Here is a 17,210-nt window from a genome sequence, read left to right on the forward strand (position 1 = left end):
ACGACTGCTTCCCCTGCATGTGGACCCTCACCTGTTTCTCCTTTAAAAACTCCCTGCTTGGTCCAGGGCTTTGGAGATGGTCCGCCGTCTTCCCGGGTTACCCACTTCCTAAATAAAGCAACCTTTCCTTCCCAACCGACACTTGTCTCTAGAGTATTGGCTTTCGAATGCCAAGCAGCCAACCTTGGGTTTTGGTAACAAAAGAGGCTGCCAGTGAGTCCTCAGCAAAGCAAATGCCTGGGTAGAGTCAGGAGTCAGAAGTGTTGAGTGGGATAAACACCTGCAAAAGGAGAGGGAAGAAGCAGGACTGAGGAGGAGGAGCTGTTGGACCCAAAGACGCAGATCTGACAATTAGACCAGCCCAACAGGAAGCTTTAAAGCAAAGATGGTGTGTTAGAGGAGACCCATGTTAGGCAGGCAGGTGTAATACATACACCCAAGCTTCCTGTTGGACCTCCCGTTGGAAGGTCTTTGTTCCACTGTCCTGCTCAGTCAATGGCTGAGGCCAGCCTGAGAAGGAGTTAACTGTCAGCTGAAGGCTGGCAGCTAATCAGGCTCCCAGCAGCCAGCATGAGTCCTTTCTAGAAGGAGAATCTGAGCTGTTTTCTGCATCGCCACATCTGCATCTCACAAGGACTATCTCTGCGGGAGGAAAGGGGGAAACCACAATTTTGAAAATAGGGAATTTGTGCCTAAAAGGGACCCGAGAGGAAGTCATATTAGGCATTCCTTTTGGGGGATCTGTCCCTCTATATTGTAATTCACGCTACCCATAATTCCTCCATCAATTTCTTGGTGTGATGGAATCATGAAGAATAAAGAATGAGGCAGCTGGGGAAGTGTGGCCTTCCTCACCTTGTCCCTGCCCCAAAGCCTGCATCTCAGCATCCATGTGGAAACCACAAGAAAGTTAGAATCCTGGAGTTCCCAGAAGTGACCAGTAGGAGAGAGCGCTGAAGCCCAAGATGGGGCCAAGTACTACCTGAAAATAGACTGGGGAACACCCCCCACCACCACCACCCATTCCTAATACAGCAGCAAAAAGCGATCCTGGGCATAAGGGAAAAGAGAAGCCAATGCCTGTCTTATGTCTTATAAGAATCTCTTGCCCACCACTGCACAGAGTTCCTGTAAAGGACCTGTACAAAGACTGGATGCATGAAACTAAATGGTGTTCATGAACAGTTGCCTAAATACAGGGCAACCGGGGATAAAAATTGAAAAACCGGAAATTGAATAAGCTATGCAACAGAATTAGGAGATTCTAGATAGGTCAGTATCTCACAAGATAAATAAGCCATTGCATTTATATTTTTTCTTAGTTTGTTTTGTTTTGTCTTGTGTAAACTTAACACCTAATACAGGGCTTGAACTCACACCCGAGATCAAGAGTCGCATGCTCTGCGGACTGAGCCAGCCAGGCGCCCCAAGCAAGCCATAGCATTTGAATAAGCAGAAACCATGTCAGTCTCTGTCACTGACAGATACGTTCACTGCTTTAGTTTTGGGTTTTGTTTTGGGGGTGCTTTTGGGGGAGGGATGTTTTTGCTTTTTTTTTAAGTAAATTAGTTGCCTACATTAAAAAAATCAAAGAGTTCATATTAAAATACAGATTTCTACCTTCTGTTTAAAAAATCCTAAGATCTGGCATCATGGGGCTGGCATCTTCAATGGCAAACATGGGCAGGAGTACACATCAAGTGTATAGGCTGTGGGTCAGCAGGACCCAGCAATCTCTACAGGCTCCCAGCCACCGAGGCCACGCTGTGTTGCCATTCTTACGAGCTTCTGACGTCAACCAAATTTAAACCGTTCTAGATACTAGGTAGAAGAGGGTAGGACAATAGGTGAATCCATCAGAACTGGTCAAACCTTTTTTAAGGTGGGCGCCTGGGTGGTTCAGTTGGTTGAGCGTCTGCCTTCGGCTCAGGTCATGATCCTGGAGTCCCGGGATCAAGTCCCGCATCGGGCTCCTTGCTCAGCGAGGAGTCTGCTTCTCCCTCTGACCCTCCCCCCCTCATGCTCTCGCTCTCTCTCTCTCTCAAATAAATAAATAAAATCTTTAAAAAAAAAAAAAAAGAAACCTTTTTTAAGGTAATTTGATCATAGCCCTCAATTGAAAACATTTGACCCAGGGCACAAAAGTACTTGCACCAAACACAAATAATACATACACCCAAGCTTGTACACTGTAGCATTGTTTGAAATAGCAAAACACGGGAAGTGACTTAAATGTTCATCAGTAGGAGACTGGCTAAATAAATTATGGAATATCCACGCAATAGAATACTGTACAGCTATTTTTAAAAGGGGGAGAAAAAAGTAGATCCATTGTGTACCACTCAGAACATTCTCTAAGAATGTATTTTAAGAAATGAAAGAAATAAAGGAGAAAAAGGGAGAAAGAAAAGAAGCAAGCAGTTTGAACGACAGTATGTAAAGTGTTCTTCCATTTGTAAGAAACATTTTTAAGGGAAAAATGCATGTAATGCATAGGAAACTTCTAGAAGGATACACCAGACCAGGAGCTATATGGGGAGCAGGTAGAAGCAGCATTGGGAAGAGTTACTTTTTTATTTTTCACTTTAAAACCTTCTGTCTCTTTTTAAAATCCTGAACATGTGTTATTTGAATAACTTAAAGACTAGGTATTTAATGATGAAAACAACAGTGCTGAAAGTAAAATTCCAATTCAGAGAAAATTAATTTCTATGAAAACTGTCATTCCCCAACAATGTCAGAAAAACGAAGCATAGCTATTCAACATACACAGCAGGTCAGATTGTCATGATTCGTTCTGATTTCACATGTGGGGATAAAAATGCCTCACCAGATTAGAAAAGTTCAATAAAATTTATAAAAAGCACCAAGTACTTGCCACACTTAATAAGTGGGCGTTCAGCAAAAGTTGCTGTTATCCCCCAGCCCTTCTACCCTGCCCAGTCCTGACTTGTGTCAATGACCCATCTAGGATGATTATTGCAAAATGCAAGATTTAAATACCATCCCAGGTGAACATCAGCCCTCAGGGAAGATGGGAACGTCTTCCCAACAATGAAGGCATTTCCTCAGGATCTGCAGATGGTACCACCTCCATACATACAAGAGCAATCCCATTGCCTATTAATGTTCCCCATTTCAAAGAGACTCCTACACACCCATGTATTTCCCCCAAAGATTTCCTACCCCCCCACCCCACCCCCAGTCCCCAGCAAACCAGCCTGTTGAAGAGTAGGAGCTAGAGACTCCCACACCCCTTTTCTTCCCGCTATCATTTCGTGCCCACAGATCCTTTCTCTAATGTGCCTTGTGCTCTCCCCAAAGAAATGGTGCTGGAGACCAAATATCAACCCTGACCAGACAAGGAGGGGCCATGTGATATTCACCAAGTTCCCAGGCCAGAATTCTATTTTTTCAGAACACTTTGCTCTTTGAGGTGCGGTCTCCCTCTCCCTCCCACAACCTCAGCCCCTGGATCTGGCTGCCCACTTCTGGGCAGGAGATGAAGAGAGATCAGATCTGCCTGGGAGGCCTGTCCCTGTGAACCCAAAGCCCTGAGAACCCGAGCTCCCATCCTCCTACATACTCTCCCCACAGGCCCACAGGTGGAGAGCACTGGGAAGTGTTCCCACAGTGCATTAGCTCTGAACGGGGGAGGAGGAAGAAGAGTGTCATGCTATCCAGCCTCTGCTGTCAATAATTCATGAGGTTCAGACTGAGGGGCACCAGTCAGAGTCAGTTTTCCCCGGACATGGGGAAAATTAGACTCAAGCTCTCTTATCTCATCAGGATGTGCTGAGTACCAAAGCTGAGTGCCGCAGCTGTAGCTCCTTGGTTGAGGAATATACTCTAAATCCAGTGCACGCCTGATAAATCACTTGCTACCCAGACATCCCCTTTTGAACATACTTTTTTGGCTGCTCTGCAGAACTACACATATACTAAAGGAATCTCTAGCAAGTATGAATTCTATTAAATAGCGATTCCCAGAACTGAATTTCACAGCCCAGGATTCTCTCTCCTCTAATTGTAAGGACTGACATAGAGTTGCCAGACTGGTGATTTCACCAGCTAACAACACTTTTCTCAACCTACCCATCTACTTTCATCATCTTTTCTTAACAAAAAGACTAACACACACACACACACACACACACACACACACACACACAAAGGAGCAAAAGCGTATCCCCAAATAAAGAACTGTCAAGTTAAATAAGCTTAGCTTTATGAAACTCACTATATTGTCTTTCTCTGTCTCAGTTTGCCTGGAACAAGTGCAAACTTTGCCATAGATCAGCACCACTTCTCAGTCTGGCATTTGGAGGCCCCTGGGTTAAGCTAATTCAGCCACTGACACTTGGGTCTGTTGGGGCCTTTCTACAGTATCCCATAAGCCATCCAGATTTGTTAATTCTCCCAGAAACCCAGAAGGGAGATCATTTCAGCCTGCTCAGCAGAAGTGTAGGGTGAAGTCTTGGACACAGAATTTATAGCTCGAGAGGACTTTATTCAGCATCTCCCCCAGCATCTCTGTTTACAGATGAAGAGCCTGGCCTGTAGCAACAATAATAGTAACTCTATGGTGGCAATAATTACTATGTGTTTAGTAGTTTCCAGTTTATAAAGTGCTTTTACGTTCCGTAAATATTTATTGAACCGGGATGGAGGCTAAGACCTGGGGACGTGGTGATTATGGAGAATTGAGTACCCCTGAATTTGTATTTCCACCACTGGCTGGGAGACCCTCTCACCTCTTGCTACCACTTAGGCCCTGTACAATGGGGGCAGTCCTCTTGGGGTGGAGGGTGCCAGAAGTCTAGTCCAGTCAGGATCTTTTCCCCTGCACCCTGGTGACCACAGTGATCAGAGTCTGCCCTCCAGGCCTGTGAGGATGGAGGAGACCGTGAGCCAGTGTGAAGGGCAGTGCCAGACCCTAGCCCAGCTGCTCCTCCTCATCACATCTCTCTTCCAGGCTCCTCCACCCTCACCTGAGACCCTCACCTGGTGACTCCGTGTGGCCCACAGGCCTCACTTCCATGGGCAATCTCAAAACATTTGCCCTCTTGTGAGCTATCACATACGTAGACCCAGACTTTCCTGGAGATGGAGGTCCATCTTGAAGTTCCGGGAAGGTTAAGCAACCAACTCAAAGCTCCCCCACCCCGGAAAACTAGCAGGGTCAAGCGGCGGGACGTTGCCGACGGCGGGGAAGTCTGTGGGTTCCCGCAAAGAAGCGGGCCCTAAAGGAAACCTGGGGGACCGCCCGTCCCATGCCGGCCGGGGCCAAGCCGAGGACAGCTGGGCGCGGCGGGCCGTGCGCCGGCAGGGGGCGCCCCGCGGCCACAGCCCGCTCGGGCTGCGAGGAGCCGGCGCCGGGCGGGACTAGCTAGTGGTCCAGCGCCACGGCTGGCGGGGAGCGGGGCGGAGATCTGGCAGCCGGGCGGGGGGCGGAGCGGGGCGGGGAGGAGGCCCGTTCCTCGTTCCCGTCCTTCTCGGGTTATTACCGCCCTTGAGTTTACGGCGAGACGGCGCCATGCGGAAGGCGGGGTTCTTGCCTGCCAGCTGCGCCCGGGCGTGGAGCTCTGTGCGGATGGCCAGCTCCGGGATGGCGCGCCGGGACCCGCTCGCCAATAAGGTGGCTCTAGTCACTGCCTCCACCGACGGGTGAGTGCCGGGGCGGAGTCTCTGAGGCCCCCGCTATCTGGAAACAGGTACTAACCCCTTGACCTTTGCTTCCGGGCCGAGCCCTCAGACCTCACTGCCAGGCAGTCTGACTGCGGAAGAAAGGAACCACGTGGTCGGCCTGCAGCGCCTCGGAATCGGCTTGCCTTGGCCCCACTTGCTGCCAGTCTCCTGTCACTGCTGCCCCTGGCTCAACTGCGCCACTTCAGTCTCCCAGGGCTCTGGGCTGCCCGAGTCAAGCGGCCCCAGCTAGTCTGGGAAGACCAAACACCAAGAAATCCAAGACAGTCCAGATTTCAAAAACCCTATCCCACGGCCTCCATCGACTGTGGAAATGTTCCAGACACCCCATAGGGCGCCCCTTACCTGGACGGGACACAAAACCCACGTGTCCAGGTTTTTGTTTAGCTCAGTACATATTGCCCTTGCCCGACCTGTTTCTCACTCACCGCTCTTGTCTGTTTCTCATCCCCACAGGACTTTGCTAGATGCCTGCACTACACAGATCTAAAGTACAAATGTATGCGAAATGCTAATGACTCACACCTGCCAAGTGTGGAACCCTTACTCCCAGGGGCGTAATGTAAAAAAATGACATTTTTTACTAGAGACCCACCCTTTCACATGCACCCACACTATTTAACAATTTTGAGAAGATGTAGACCAGTAAGGGAGGTATCTGGGGACAGGGGCTCTTTCAAGTGAGACCCTCCAATCATGCAAGGGGCTGTTGCTACCCCTCTGGCTCATTTCTCTCCCCTCAGTCCCTGCAGCGTGTGGGGCCTGTCACTGTGGGGATGCCTGTGAAAGGGAATTTTCTGAGAACCTAGCCTGAAGGCCAAAACCCTAGGAAAAGTAAGTAAATGAGTGCTAAAAACACGCTAAGCTCGTCCATCTGTATGGTAATGGCTCTTTTACACACAAAGCAGACAGGAGGTCCTACCGAGGGAGAGCGGGAATTCAGGCCTGGGCATTCTGACGCCGGAGCCCATCTCTAAACCGTTCCCCCCGTACTGGCATTGACGGGCCTCTCTCTCTGCCGCAGGATCGGATTCGCCATCGCGCGGCGCCTGGCCCGGGACGGGGCCCACGTGGTCATCAGCAGCCGGAAGCAGCAGAACGTGGACCGGGCAGTGGCCGCGCTGCAGGGGGAGGGGCTGAGCGTGGCGGGCACCGTGTGCCACGTGGGGAAGGCCGAGGACCGGAAGCGGCTGGTGGCCACGGTGAGCAACAAGGGCATGAGCAGAGAGCCAGGAGGTGGCGGAAGGCAGTCAGCCTGAGCCTCCTTCCCTGCTTTCCTAGACAACACTGATGTGATGCGAGCCAGCACTGTTAACTAAAACATAACCGGACGTTCTGCAGACCAATCCACCAACACATTTTTATTGTGTGCCTTTCTATGATATCTCTGAGAATCACCCCATCCCAGTCAGAGAATCAAAAACCACTCTAATGCTTCAACCCTGCATCATCCCTTGGGTCACCCAGGACAACAGCTGGCCCTGGTTCTCCAGTAGTTTCCAATCTAATTGGGCAGATGAGAAAGGTAAATACAATTGCAAAATAGATGTCTCCACCCACAGGCTAATAATCAATCCCCGGTTCTTTAGCTCGTAGAGTCAAGTCCCTGGGAACCTCTTCCAGGAGGCAGCCCACCATGTTTCAGCCACCTACTGTGTGTCGTTCACTTTGTCCAGAGCCTTCACTGGTTATCTCTAAACCTGACAACAATCCAAGCAAGGCAAGGACTATTTTCCCAGTTTCAGAACATTCAGAACATTCTGCTCTGAAAGCTGGAGCAACATCCTGAGGTCCCACAGCCAGTTAGAAAGAGCTGTGAGTCAATCCAGACCTGCCAAGCTGACTACAGACCGGCAGGCATTTCTCCATTAGCACTGGGTCAGGCCTTTCATGCCCACTTGGATGTTAGTCTCAAAGAAAGTGTCAAAGCCAGTGTAGAGTTGGTACTTGGCACCAGCCTTCCAGCGACACAAGAAAATGTGGATATCTGGCAAAGGAGGCTGCTCTTCCCTCAGGCTCGGGACACACACTTTATTCCCTGGAGTAGGAGGGAGACTCTACCCTAAATGGAAAGTATAACAGACTGGAAGGCTGGCAGGAATAATTTCATAATCATAGAAGAGGGGTCCCTTAAACAATGGTAAATGGTGGTTTGATAGGAAAAAGTCATTCCATTTTTAGGGAACCATTTGGCAGATGCCCAACTGTGTACTGGAGAAAGCCAAATGTATGTCCAAGAAAGTCACCTTGGGGCACCTGGGTGGCTCAGCCGGTTAAGTGCCCAACTCCTGATTTCAGCTCAGGTCATGATCTTGGGGTCCCGAGATCGAGGGCTCTGCGCTGAGCGTGGAACCTGCTTAAGATTCTCTCTCTCCCTCTCCCTCTGCCCCTCCCCACCTCCTCTAAAATAAATAAATAAATATTAAAGAAAGAAAGTCACCTTGTCTGGCATAGGCTGCTGGACAGAGCCTGAGATTGGGACCTTGATCCTGAGGGTGAAGAGAGCCATCTGGGATCCAGGGCCAATTGCTGAGTAGCCATATGAAATATGCCTAGCAACTTAATGTCAAAATCCTGCCAGGGAAACAACCTCTCACCCCTACCAGGTCCACTTACCCTGAGATACAGTCCTGGCTCAGAGGTGGGACTTGAGGTAGACCTCCAGGAGGGAGTGAGACTGGGCAGATGGAGGAGGGACAGGGTTCCACATGACCCTGCAAAATGAGCAGCCAGCCAAGGAGGGACCGAAGGGGAGAGCGGAGCACTGTGAATTCACAGCAGAGAGCACAGATTCGGGATTGCCGCTGGAAAATGGCCTGGTGGGAAGAGTAAGGGACAGGGGCTCCGTAGCCTCCCAAAGAAGTTTAGATGTTCTTGGAGGAAATAAGGCACGTGAGGTTTTGAGCAAGATGAAAGTGAATATATTTGAAAAAGATAATCTGGCACCGGTAAGAGGATATATTAGAGTAGAAAAGACTCTGAGCCAAGGATGTTAGCAAGGAAGTTGTATCTGTCATTCAGGTCTAGAGCAACGGCAGTGGGACCAGAATGGATACACCCAGGAGACATTGAGTGGGAACCCAGCAAGATTTTTTTCTTCCTCACCCAGTGTCAAGAAATGGGAAATAGGAGGGATGAGTCAAAAACAATTCTCAGGGGCGCCTGGGTGGCTCAGTCGTTAAGCGTCTGCCTTCGGCTCAGGTCATGATCCTGGAGTCTTAGGATCAAGTCCCACATCGGGCTCCTTGCTCAGCAGGGAGCCTGCTTCTCCCTCTGCCTCTCCCCCTGCTTGCGTGCTCTCTCTCTCTCTCTCTCATGCTCTCTCTCTCAAATAAATAAAATCTTTAAAAACACACACACAGGGACACCTGGGTGGCTCAGTCGTTAAGCGTCTGCCTTTGGCTCAGGTCATGATCCTGGAGTCCTGGGATCGAGTCCCGCATCAGGGTCCCTGCTCAGTGGGGAGTCTGCTTCTCCCTCTGCCTGCCGCTCCCCCTGCTTGTGCACACTCTCTCTCTCCCTATGACAAATAAATAAATACAATCTTAAAACACACACACACACAACCCTCAAGTAATCTGTATGGCCAGTGTCAGGATGGAGAATGACTGGAGAGGGTACTTATTAGCTATCAGCGATGGGCTCTGCCTGTTGTCAGCTGTTACCCTACAATGGGGAAAGGTGCTCCTTAAGAAGGGTTACTATCCGGGGCGCCTGGCTGGCTCAGTCAGTTAAGCGGCCGACTCTTGATTTCCGCTTAGGTCATGGCCTCAGGGTCATGAGAATGAGCCCCAAGTGGGGCCCTGAGCTGAGTGGGGAGTCTGCTTAAGATTCTCTCTCTCCCTTTGCGCTCCCCCCTCCCCCCCCCCCCCCCCCGCCGAAGCACATGCACTTGCTCTCTCTCTCAAAAAATAAGTAAATAAAAAGAATGGTTACTATCCACTGGCTTCCTAATCTGTTCTGCAAAGCTTCTCAAAGGCGTAGGGGAGCAGAATCCAGATCAGCCGCTTCTCCACTTGACTATACTTTTTCTAAAAAATATACCTATCAGAAAACAGAGCACCCAACTCCTAACCTCTTTAGTGTAGTGAGCACACAATTTAGGGCAGGCTTAGGAGACACCTGGGTGGTCATAGTGCCTTTCTCATGAATCTTCTATGGTTCTCTGTTCAGTCAAAACCTAGACTTCCCTCTCTGAGCTGCTAGGCTCCCTGCCCCCCAACCACACACCTGCAGAGCACAGCACCCATCCCTTTCTTTTTTTTTTTCCAAAGACTTTATTTATTTGACAGAGAGAGACAGCGAGAGAGGGAACACGAGCTGGAGAGGGAGAAGCAGGCTCCCTGCTGAGCAGGGAGCCCAATGTGGGTCTTGATCCCAGGATGCTGGGATTGTGACCTGAGCTGAAGGCAGATGTTTAATGACTGAGCCACCCAGGTGCCCCGCACCCATCCGTTTCTAGCTTATTGTGCACTTCGCTCATCACAAGTCCATAGGCGAGACTTACACGGAGCCAAGGCAGGTGACTGGGGCTTTGTGCCAAGACACCAAAACTTAGCACCAGACAGTATCGATACCGGTTTTAAAAGCTTATGTGATTTTAAATTTTGTTAAATTTACATGTTGACAGTCCAAGCCATTCCTTCAGCAGTGTGGAAGCAACTGAGCTTAGCACCTAGTTAGCAAGAATAATTAGTTAAAACGGGAGCTAGCAGATGGCACACATTGTTAATAACACCCCTCTGTGCGCCAAATCATGAAGCACAAAGTTGATCGAGGGCCCGTTTAGTGCTGCTTGCCCAAAGCATCAGAATTGCCTGCTCTGGGCAAATGCAGAGTCTGGTTTCAGAGTCACGTACTGTTGGCAGATTCCGTTTGGCCACTCATTACGCTGGCACATGCCTTCGCCGTCTACTTTCAATTTATTAGCAAGGTGCGATGTTGCCTTTCTTGGCTTCCCCAGTTTAAATCTCGGTTTCTGCCTTGAATCGTCCATGCCTCCAAGCCACAAAAGGGGGAGGGGAGAGAAAATGACATCATAACTGAGTGGGAAACCGCTTTAAGCCCAGGCTGGTGTCTTCCCTACCATGGCTCCTGGGTAACCAGTTTCACAGTGACCCCAACTCACTTTCAGAGGACTCTGAAGGATTAGCTCTGCGGTAGAAGGGAGACCGGTCTCAGATCTGCCACCACTAACTAACTAGCTTTGTGCCCTGAGCAGATTACTTTGCCTCTCCCAAAGACCCAGTGAGCAGGCTTCCTCCTGTTCCTTAGCCAGCCCTCATATGTCATTACTGAGAAATCCACGGAACTTAGTTTCGTCCCCCGTGCCGTGAGGACATTGGGCTGGGTGATCTAAAGGCCCCTCCCAGTGGTGACATTCTGTTGGTCTAAAATAGTTTCTCGAGGTGCCTGGGTGGCTTAGTCAGTTAAGCGTCTGCCTTCGCTCAGGTCATGATCTCAGGGTCCTGGAATCGAGCCTTGTGATGGGCTCCCTGCTCCTCGGGGAGTCTGCTTCTCCCTTGCCCTCTGCCCCTCCCCCCCCCACTCATGCTTGGGTTCATGTGCACTCTCACTCTCCCTCAAATAAATAAATAAAATCTTTACCAAAATATAAGTATAAATAAATAAAATAAAACAGTTTCTCCATTCAGGTATGTGGACAGATTGAGTTTGAGATCATGCTAACTCAGTCAAGGAGAACTGGAAAGTAAGCACTTGGACAAACGGGGCTGGAACTCAGTGATGACTATTCAGTGAAAGGGTCTGGAAATGGATTTTGAGGTGGGACCTGAAGCCATGAGAATAGAGGAGCTCCCCAAAAGGGAAAGTGTAAAGAGTAAAAGGTCAGCAACAGCCCTGGGGGGTGCGGGCAGGAAGAAAAGCCTGCAAAAGAAACTAGACCCAAGATGTTTAGCAGCAGAACTTAGGGTAGCTGGGGAGAGAGATGTTTCAAGAAAAAGAGATGTCATTTTGACATCATTTTGTTCCTAAGAAGGAATTCTTTATCCACATTGATAAATGCACCTCCCCTACTGACCTGCAGTCCTAATTCAGACCTTACTCCTCTCTCTAGGCCGTGAACCTTCACGGGGGCATTGACATCCTGGTCTCCAATGCTGCCGTCAGCCCTTTCTTTGGAAACCTAATGGATGTCACCGAGGAGGTGTGGGACAAGGTGAGAGGGAATTAAAGGAGAAGGGGACAGGCCTCAGAAAACAGCCAGAACAAACTCAGGCTGCTTTTAGAAAACGTTTGTCAAGTGCCATGGAAATGTGAGGAATCCTTGTGATCTGCACACACCTGGAGTGCACCTGGTAAAGGGCAGGTGGGGGGTGGCTTCCTCTTTCCTTGCCCCCCTTTCATTTCTGCTTCTCCCCAGTTTGGCTCTTCCATTTCCTCCTGGCTAGCCTTCTTCTGCTTCACTCTCCAGCTTTCTCCCCCCGAACATACACATCCAGGCTCTTCTTCGGGTGTATTTCCAGCAGAGACATGGCAGCCATCTGCTAATAGCTAATACGCTTAAGGCTACACAACCTCCATCCCCTTTTCAGCGGCCAAAAAAGAACGATTTCGCATTAGCTGGAAAACTTTAATAGCTGCTAGTTAAGCAAAATGACCTAAGTTACCGCTTTATAACTTACAACCTTTGAAAAAGACCCGCGCTCTTTTCTTCTTAACTGCAATGTCAAGGAAATCTGAGATCCAGATGTCTAAATTCAAGTGTGGAATGTTGGGTTTTATGTGAGCATGCATAATTACATTTATGATATATTTCACACACCTACAGTTTTTAATTATGAAGGCTTAATTAAAATATTTGTCTTTGTTTACTAAGGTTAATATTCCCACATGATTTGGAAATGCTAAATTTTTTATGATCTCCCCTGGTTTGGCTTTTCACTCTGATGTCATCAATAACTTCTCAGCACTGAAGTTTAAGGATACTAAAATATTATAGTTTGTTTATCAGTGTTTCACAGACATAAAGACCAAAGTGCCAAATGTGCCTAAATGAGTCAGTTCCTGATTGATATTCTTTAAAGTAGAGAAACATCTTTCATGAGCAGTCTGAATAAAGACCACATGAAAATCAGTTTTAAACCAAGTGATTTTTCTTTTTAATTTGCATTTTTTAAAATGTCACAGTACATCAAATATAAATTCAATGGCTGATCCTTGATTAAACTCTGGATTTTTTAAAATAAGGACATGTGGGGAGACAATTGGGGAAATTTTGTTAGGGACAGCCTATTAGGTAAAATCATTATTACCGATGTTAAATTTCTTGGTGTGATAATGGATGGAGGTGTGTAAGAATGTCCTTATACTTTGGAAAAAATGCTAAAGTTCTACTGATAGGACATTGTGATGACTATTCAGGAAAAAAACTATACAGATACATAGGACACATGGGGCAACATGTGAACAATTGGTAAATCCAGGTAAACGATATCTGGATATTCATCGTACTTCTATTGCAACTTTTCTGTAAGATTAAAAATTTCAAAATAATAAGTCAGCATGGGGGGGCACGGAAGGGGAATATCCCCGCAGTGCCTAGAACAATGTAAAAGAGGGTCATGCATTTGTTTTAAATGACGGATGTGGGGTTTTGACTGGAGACTATGTCCCAGCTCCCCCCAAAGTGCCCCTTCATGATCCCACTTTCCAATAAATGGCCAGCCAGACAGTCCATCCTGGAGGGCCAAAAGCATCTGACTCCTTAAGCTCAGAAGCCAGAGAAATGTTGGAACCAGCTCAGTGCCCGAGGTCAGGCCACGTTTTCCCAGAGCAACATGGCCCATTCTGGGGTGGGTCCAGTAGACCAGCCCAATTCCAAGTTCTCCCTAGTTGGAAGAAACACAGAAAATCCAGCTCAAATCCAAAGCGGCCCTGCTAATATAGGCCAAATCATGCTCAGCTGGTTAGGAAACAAGAGGGACCAGGTTCCTTTCTTTCTCACCCGAGCCTAATATGTCATTCTCTAGCTGCAAAAGCTGGTGAAAGGGGCTTCTCCCTGGGCCTCGGCTTCTGCACTTGTCAGGTCCAGGTAAACCATCTCTGAGATCTGCACCAGGGCCCAACAAATGTCCCAGGAACCCCGCTGTGAGTCCTCATCGCCCTGCCTTCTCCAGCCCGTCCCTCATGCTCTTTCTCCTTCTCTCTCGGTTTCAGATTCTGGACATTAACGTGAAGGCCACAGCCCTCATGACAAAAGCAGTGGTGCCAGAGATGGAGAAACGAGGGTACAGACAGACAGTGAGAGAGAGCCTGGGTGCGTGGACCTCATGTGGGCTGAGGGCCAGGGTTCCCTCTGGGAAGAGGGTCACTCTCTTCTTTTTCCAGGGGCGGCTCAGTGGTGATTGTGGCCTCCATAGGAGCCTACCATCCGTTTCCTGTAAGAGCCCCCTTCTTTGCTACTTCCATTCCACCCCCCATCCTGCATTTTTCCACTCGTCCCCAGCCACCCTAAGAAGTGTGTGTCCCCTTTTGGAATCACACCACCAAGCCCCTTCCCACAAAATAGATGCCTTGCCTCCACAAACCCTAACCTAGGGGTGGTTCACCCACAAGACAGTTTTCTAGCTGGGACCCTCCCTTAGAGGAGATGCCCTATTATTCGACCGCCCTTTATGCCTTACGATAAGAACCAAGAATGAACTGGAAGCAAAGACACTAACCCACTGTCTCCTTTTTCCAGGGCCTGGGCCCCTACAATGTTAGTAAAACCGCCCTGCTGGGCCTCACCAAGAACCTGGCCAGAGAGCTGGACCAAAGGAACATTAGGGTGAACTGCCTGGCACCGGGACTCATTAAGACTAGCTTCAGCCAAGTGGTGAGAACCGCGGGGACCCCAAAGGGGCATCTTCCTAGATGGCGAAGCCCAGTATCTTCCGCCCCCCTCCCTGGGCTTTTCGACATTCCCCCCCATACCAGCCGCCTGTCCACATCAGACCCCACAAGCACCTTTCTTGAGGTGTGCTGTGGAGACAGGAATTCAGACTCTGCTCACACGGTTCCATATCCTTAAGGGGATGAGAACTGGGGAGACCCAGCAACAACCTCACTAGCACCTGCAAAGAATGAAACAGAAGAGGGCTGTAGGGAGCGACTGGGAACCGAGGAAGACTAGGAAGTGGAAGGGGCTTCTCTCTAGCCTTCCTCTCAGTTGACATGAGGGCAGCACTTTCTCCCCTCTCTGACCCTCTGTCTCCGCTTCTGCCACATAAAGAGATGTCCATTTTTCCTGCAGTTGTGGATGGACAAGGCAAGAGAGGAGAGCATAAAAGAAACCATGCAGATAAGAAGGTAAGGCTGTCACAGGGGAAGGTTAGGAAGGACAAGGACGAAAGGTCTGGTCCGTCACACAGCCCATGGCTCACTGTCTTTTGGTCCCACAGACAACATGAGCATGCTCTGTCCTCCCGCGAACACACACTTCACGAGTCCATGCACACTACATCGCTAGAGTGGCATGTGCAAGCAGTCCACTTCCGTTGCAAAAACCAAACACAGAGGCTCCGGGTTTCAGCAGAGCACTGCCCTGGGAGAAGCCCTGACTCCTCTCTCCACCTGGCTGTGGCCTCCACCTCTGGGGATCCCTAGCACCCGGGGACCAAGACCAAAACCAAAACCATGAATAAAATGCCATGTTTCCGAAGCTCAGATTGATGATCCTACAATCCAAATAAAAGGAATGAAGAGCTTCACTAAGTCCCAAAACTCCCCTTGCTAAGAAAACTCACTCATCTCTTCCCCACAGGGCTAGCCAGACCTTTCAGGCCACTTTGTCTGGCTCCTTTTCCTCTAACTTCCCTGCCTCTCTCCAGCTTTTGGTTTCTCCGTCTTGTCCCCTCAAGGACATATTCCAGCGATGCCTACTCTTTACTGGTCCAGACATTCCAGACCCCCTCAGGTGCACCCCCAAGCTGTTTGATGTCAGGCATGAGCTGCACACCTAGTTACAGCTCACTCACAAGTCAGGGTATTGTCATCCTGGAGCCCCGGTGAATGTCTCCACCTATGCTTCTTGGTCTTGAATGTGCATTAGAATCAGCTGGGCACTTGTGAAACTGCAGATGCTCAGGCTCTACTCCCAAAGATTCTTTTTCAATTGGTCCAGTGTAGGACCTAGGCATCTTTTTTTGGTGGGGTGGAGGGAGAGGGGGGAGTAGGGGGGAGTGGGGAGAGGATGGAGATGATTACAGTGTGCAGCTAGGATGGAGAACCACACTACTCCAGGTCTTCTAGGTTTGAGGTGCCCACTCTACCCACCTCTAGAGCATTCTATGGCAGTTAAGGTTACACCGTTCCCTAACTATGCAATCACTGATACAAACACCGAGAATTAGCACATTCTCCCAAAATGAACCTGACTTTAAGGGACAAAAATAGATTCCTGAAAAAGTTGTCTGTGAGTTGAAGCTATACAAATGCAACCATTTAAAACAAACCGTTTACTGTCTCACAGACTTCCTGACACTTGAACAGTATACACACGTGTGAAACAAATAAAATCGCTGCTCACCAGTTTATCTGTATGACTTTGGATTTTGCTGTCCTGAGTTGTCTAAAAAACAGAATGTCTCTGTATTATTTGAATATAATGTGTGGTGGGTTTTGCAGGATGTAGTATTTATTATCACAGCTTATCTTCATGCTAACTCTGTTTGATTGACAAGAAGCTTGTACGCTGGTCTTAATAAATCACCTGATATTTTTTGATTAAGCAAATTCATTCCCTGTGGGCCAGGTCAGGGGGTCTGACTGATTTTTTACTCCCTTCCGTGTTGCCCCTCTTCCCCAGGATAGGCAAGCCAGATGACTGTGCAGGCATCGTGTCTTTCCTGTGCTCTGAAGACGCCAGCTACATCACTGGGGAGACAGTGGTAGTGGGTGGAGGGACCCCATCCCGCCTCTGAGGACCGGGAGAGACCTCACCGGGGCAGAGATTGGGCTCCAATTCCTGCACTCATCGACTAGCCTTTCCCACCTCTGCCTATTATACTGTTCACCTTACACCCCACCCCACCCCCCAAATCAGTTCTGTCTTGTGAAAAGATCCAGCCTTCCCTGTGGTCAAGGTATGGTCTTATGATTTCCGCTGTTGCTGGAGCCTCCGATAAAGACTTGCCCTGAGAGCAAAGGGCAGGCCTGCTGAGAAAGCTGAGTCTACCTTGGCAAAAACCAACTAATATTGTTCCCCCCTGGACATGGAGGAATTTGAGGGAGATGGGACTGAAGGAACTCGGGTGAAAGAGCAGGGCAGAAAATCAACAACTTGCAAAGAGAGATGCAAATAAAATGCAGATGATCATGTTGCTTTGAATTGGTGTGTTCATTTTTCATTGTGGGGTACATAGGTGTGGTAGCCAAGCAGCGATTCTTTGTCGACTACATCTCTGCATCCCCCTAATCCTCCTCCCTGTCTCCAGGACCTAAGCTTGTTGCTCAGGGGTGGATGTGTCTGCAGAACTGCCAGCTGGGAGGAGGTGGCACGG

At 49.0% G+C, this 17,210-nt stretch overlaps 1 protein-coding gene across 4 annotated transcripts; it reads left to right on the forward strand.

The window, feature by feature from the left end:
- The first annotated feature begins 5,467 nt into the window (after window positions 1-5,467).
- LOC123861456 (dehydrogenase/reductase SDR family member 4) lies at window positions 5,468-17,038 on the forward strand. Of its 4 annotated transcripts, none has more exons than XM_064570857.1 (8): window positions 5,468-5,667; window positions 6,731-6,908; window positions 11,783-11,884; window positions 13,885-13,984; window positions 14,088-14,107; window positions 14,411-14,545; window positions 14,963-15,018; window positions 16,517-17,038. In XM_064570857.1, exons 1-8 carry the CDS (start codon window positions 5,537-5,539, stop codon window positions 16,629-16,631), a joined length of 837 nt encoding a protein of 278 aa, XP_064426927.1. In that variant the 5' UTR covers window positions 5,468-5,536; the 3' UTR covers window positions 16,632-17,038. The 4 variants fall into 4 exon arrangements, with proteins under 4 accessions (XP_064426927.1, XP_045756527.1, XP_064426928.1 ...); XM_045900571.1 differs by having other exon boundaries at window positions 13,885-13,955; window positions 14,056-14,107; XM_064570858.1 differs by lacking the exon at window positions 11,783-11,884.
- The last annotated feature ends 172 nt before the right edge of the window (window positions 17,039-17,210 follow it).

Source organism: Mirounga angustirostris, unplaced genomic scaffold (assembly GCF_029215605.1).
Source record: "Mirounga angustirostris isolate CCGP_5_RB_7025 unplaced genomic scaffold, mMirAng1.0.hap1 SCAF_9, whole genome shotgun sequence".
NCBI lineage: Eukaryota > Metazoa > Chordata > Mammalia > Carnivora > Phocidae > Mirounga > Mirounga angustirostris.

What these genes read in the sequence shown, in the direction of transcription:
- LOC123861456 (XM_045900571.1), top strand. Translation starts at nt 5,537, where the DNA reads ATGCGGAAGGCGGGGTTCTTGCCTGCCAGCTGCGCCCGGGCGTGGAGC. An exon ending in GTCACTGCCTCCACCGACGG is followed by an intron (nt 5,668 to 6,730) that starts GTGAGTGCCGGG and finishes TCTCTGCCGCAG; the next exon opens with GATCGGATTCGCCATCGCGC. An exon ending in GAGCCTACCATCCGTTTCCT is followed by an intron (nt 14,108 to 14,410) that starts GTAAGAGCCCCC and finishes TCCTTTTTCCAG; the next exon opens with GGCCTGGGCCCCTACAATGT.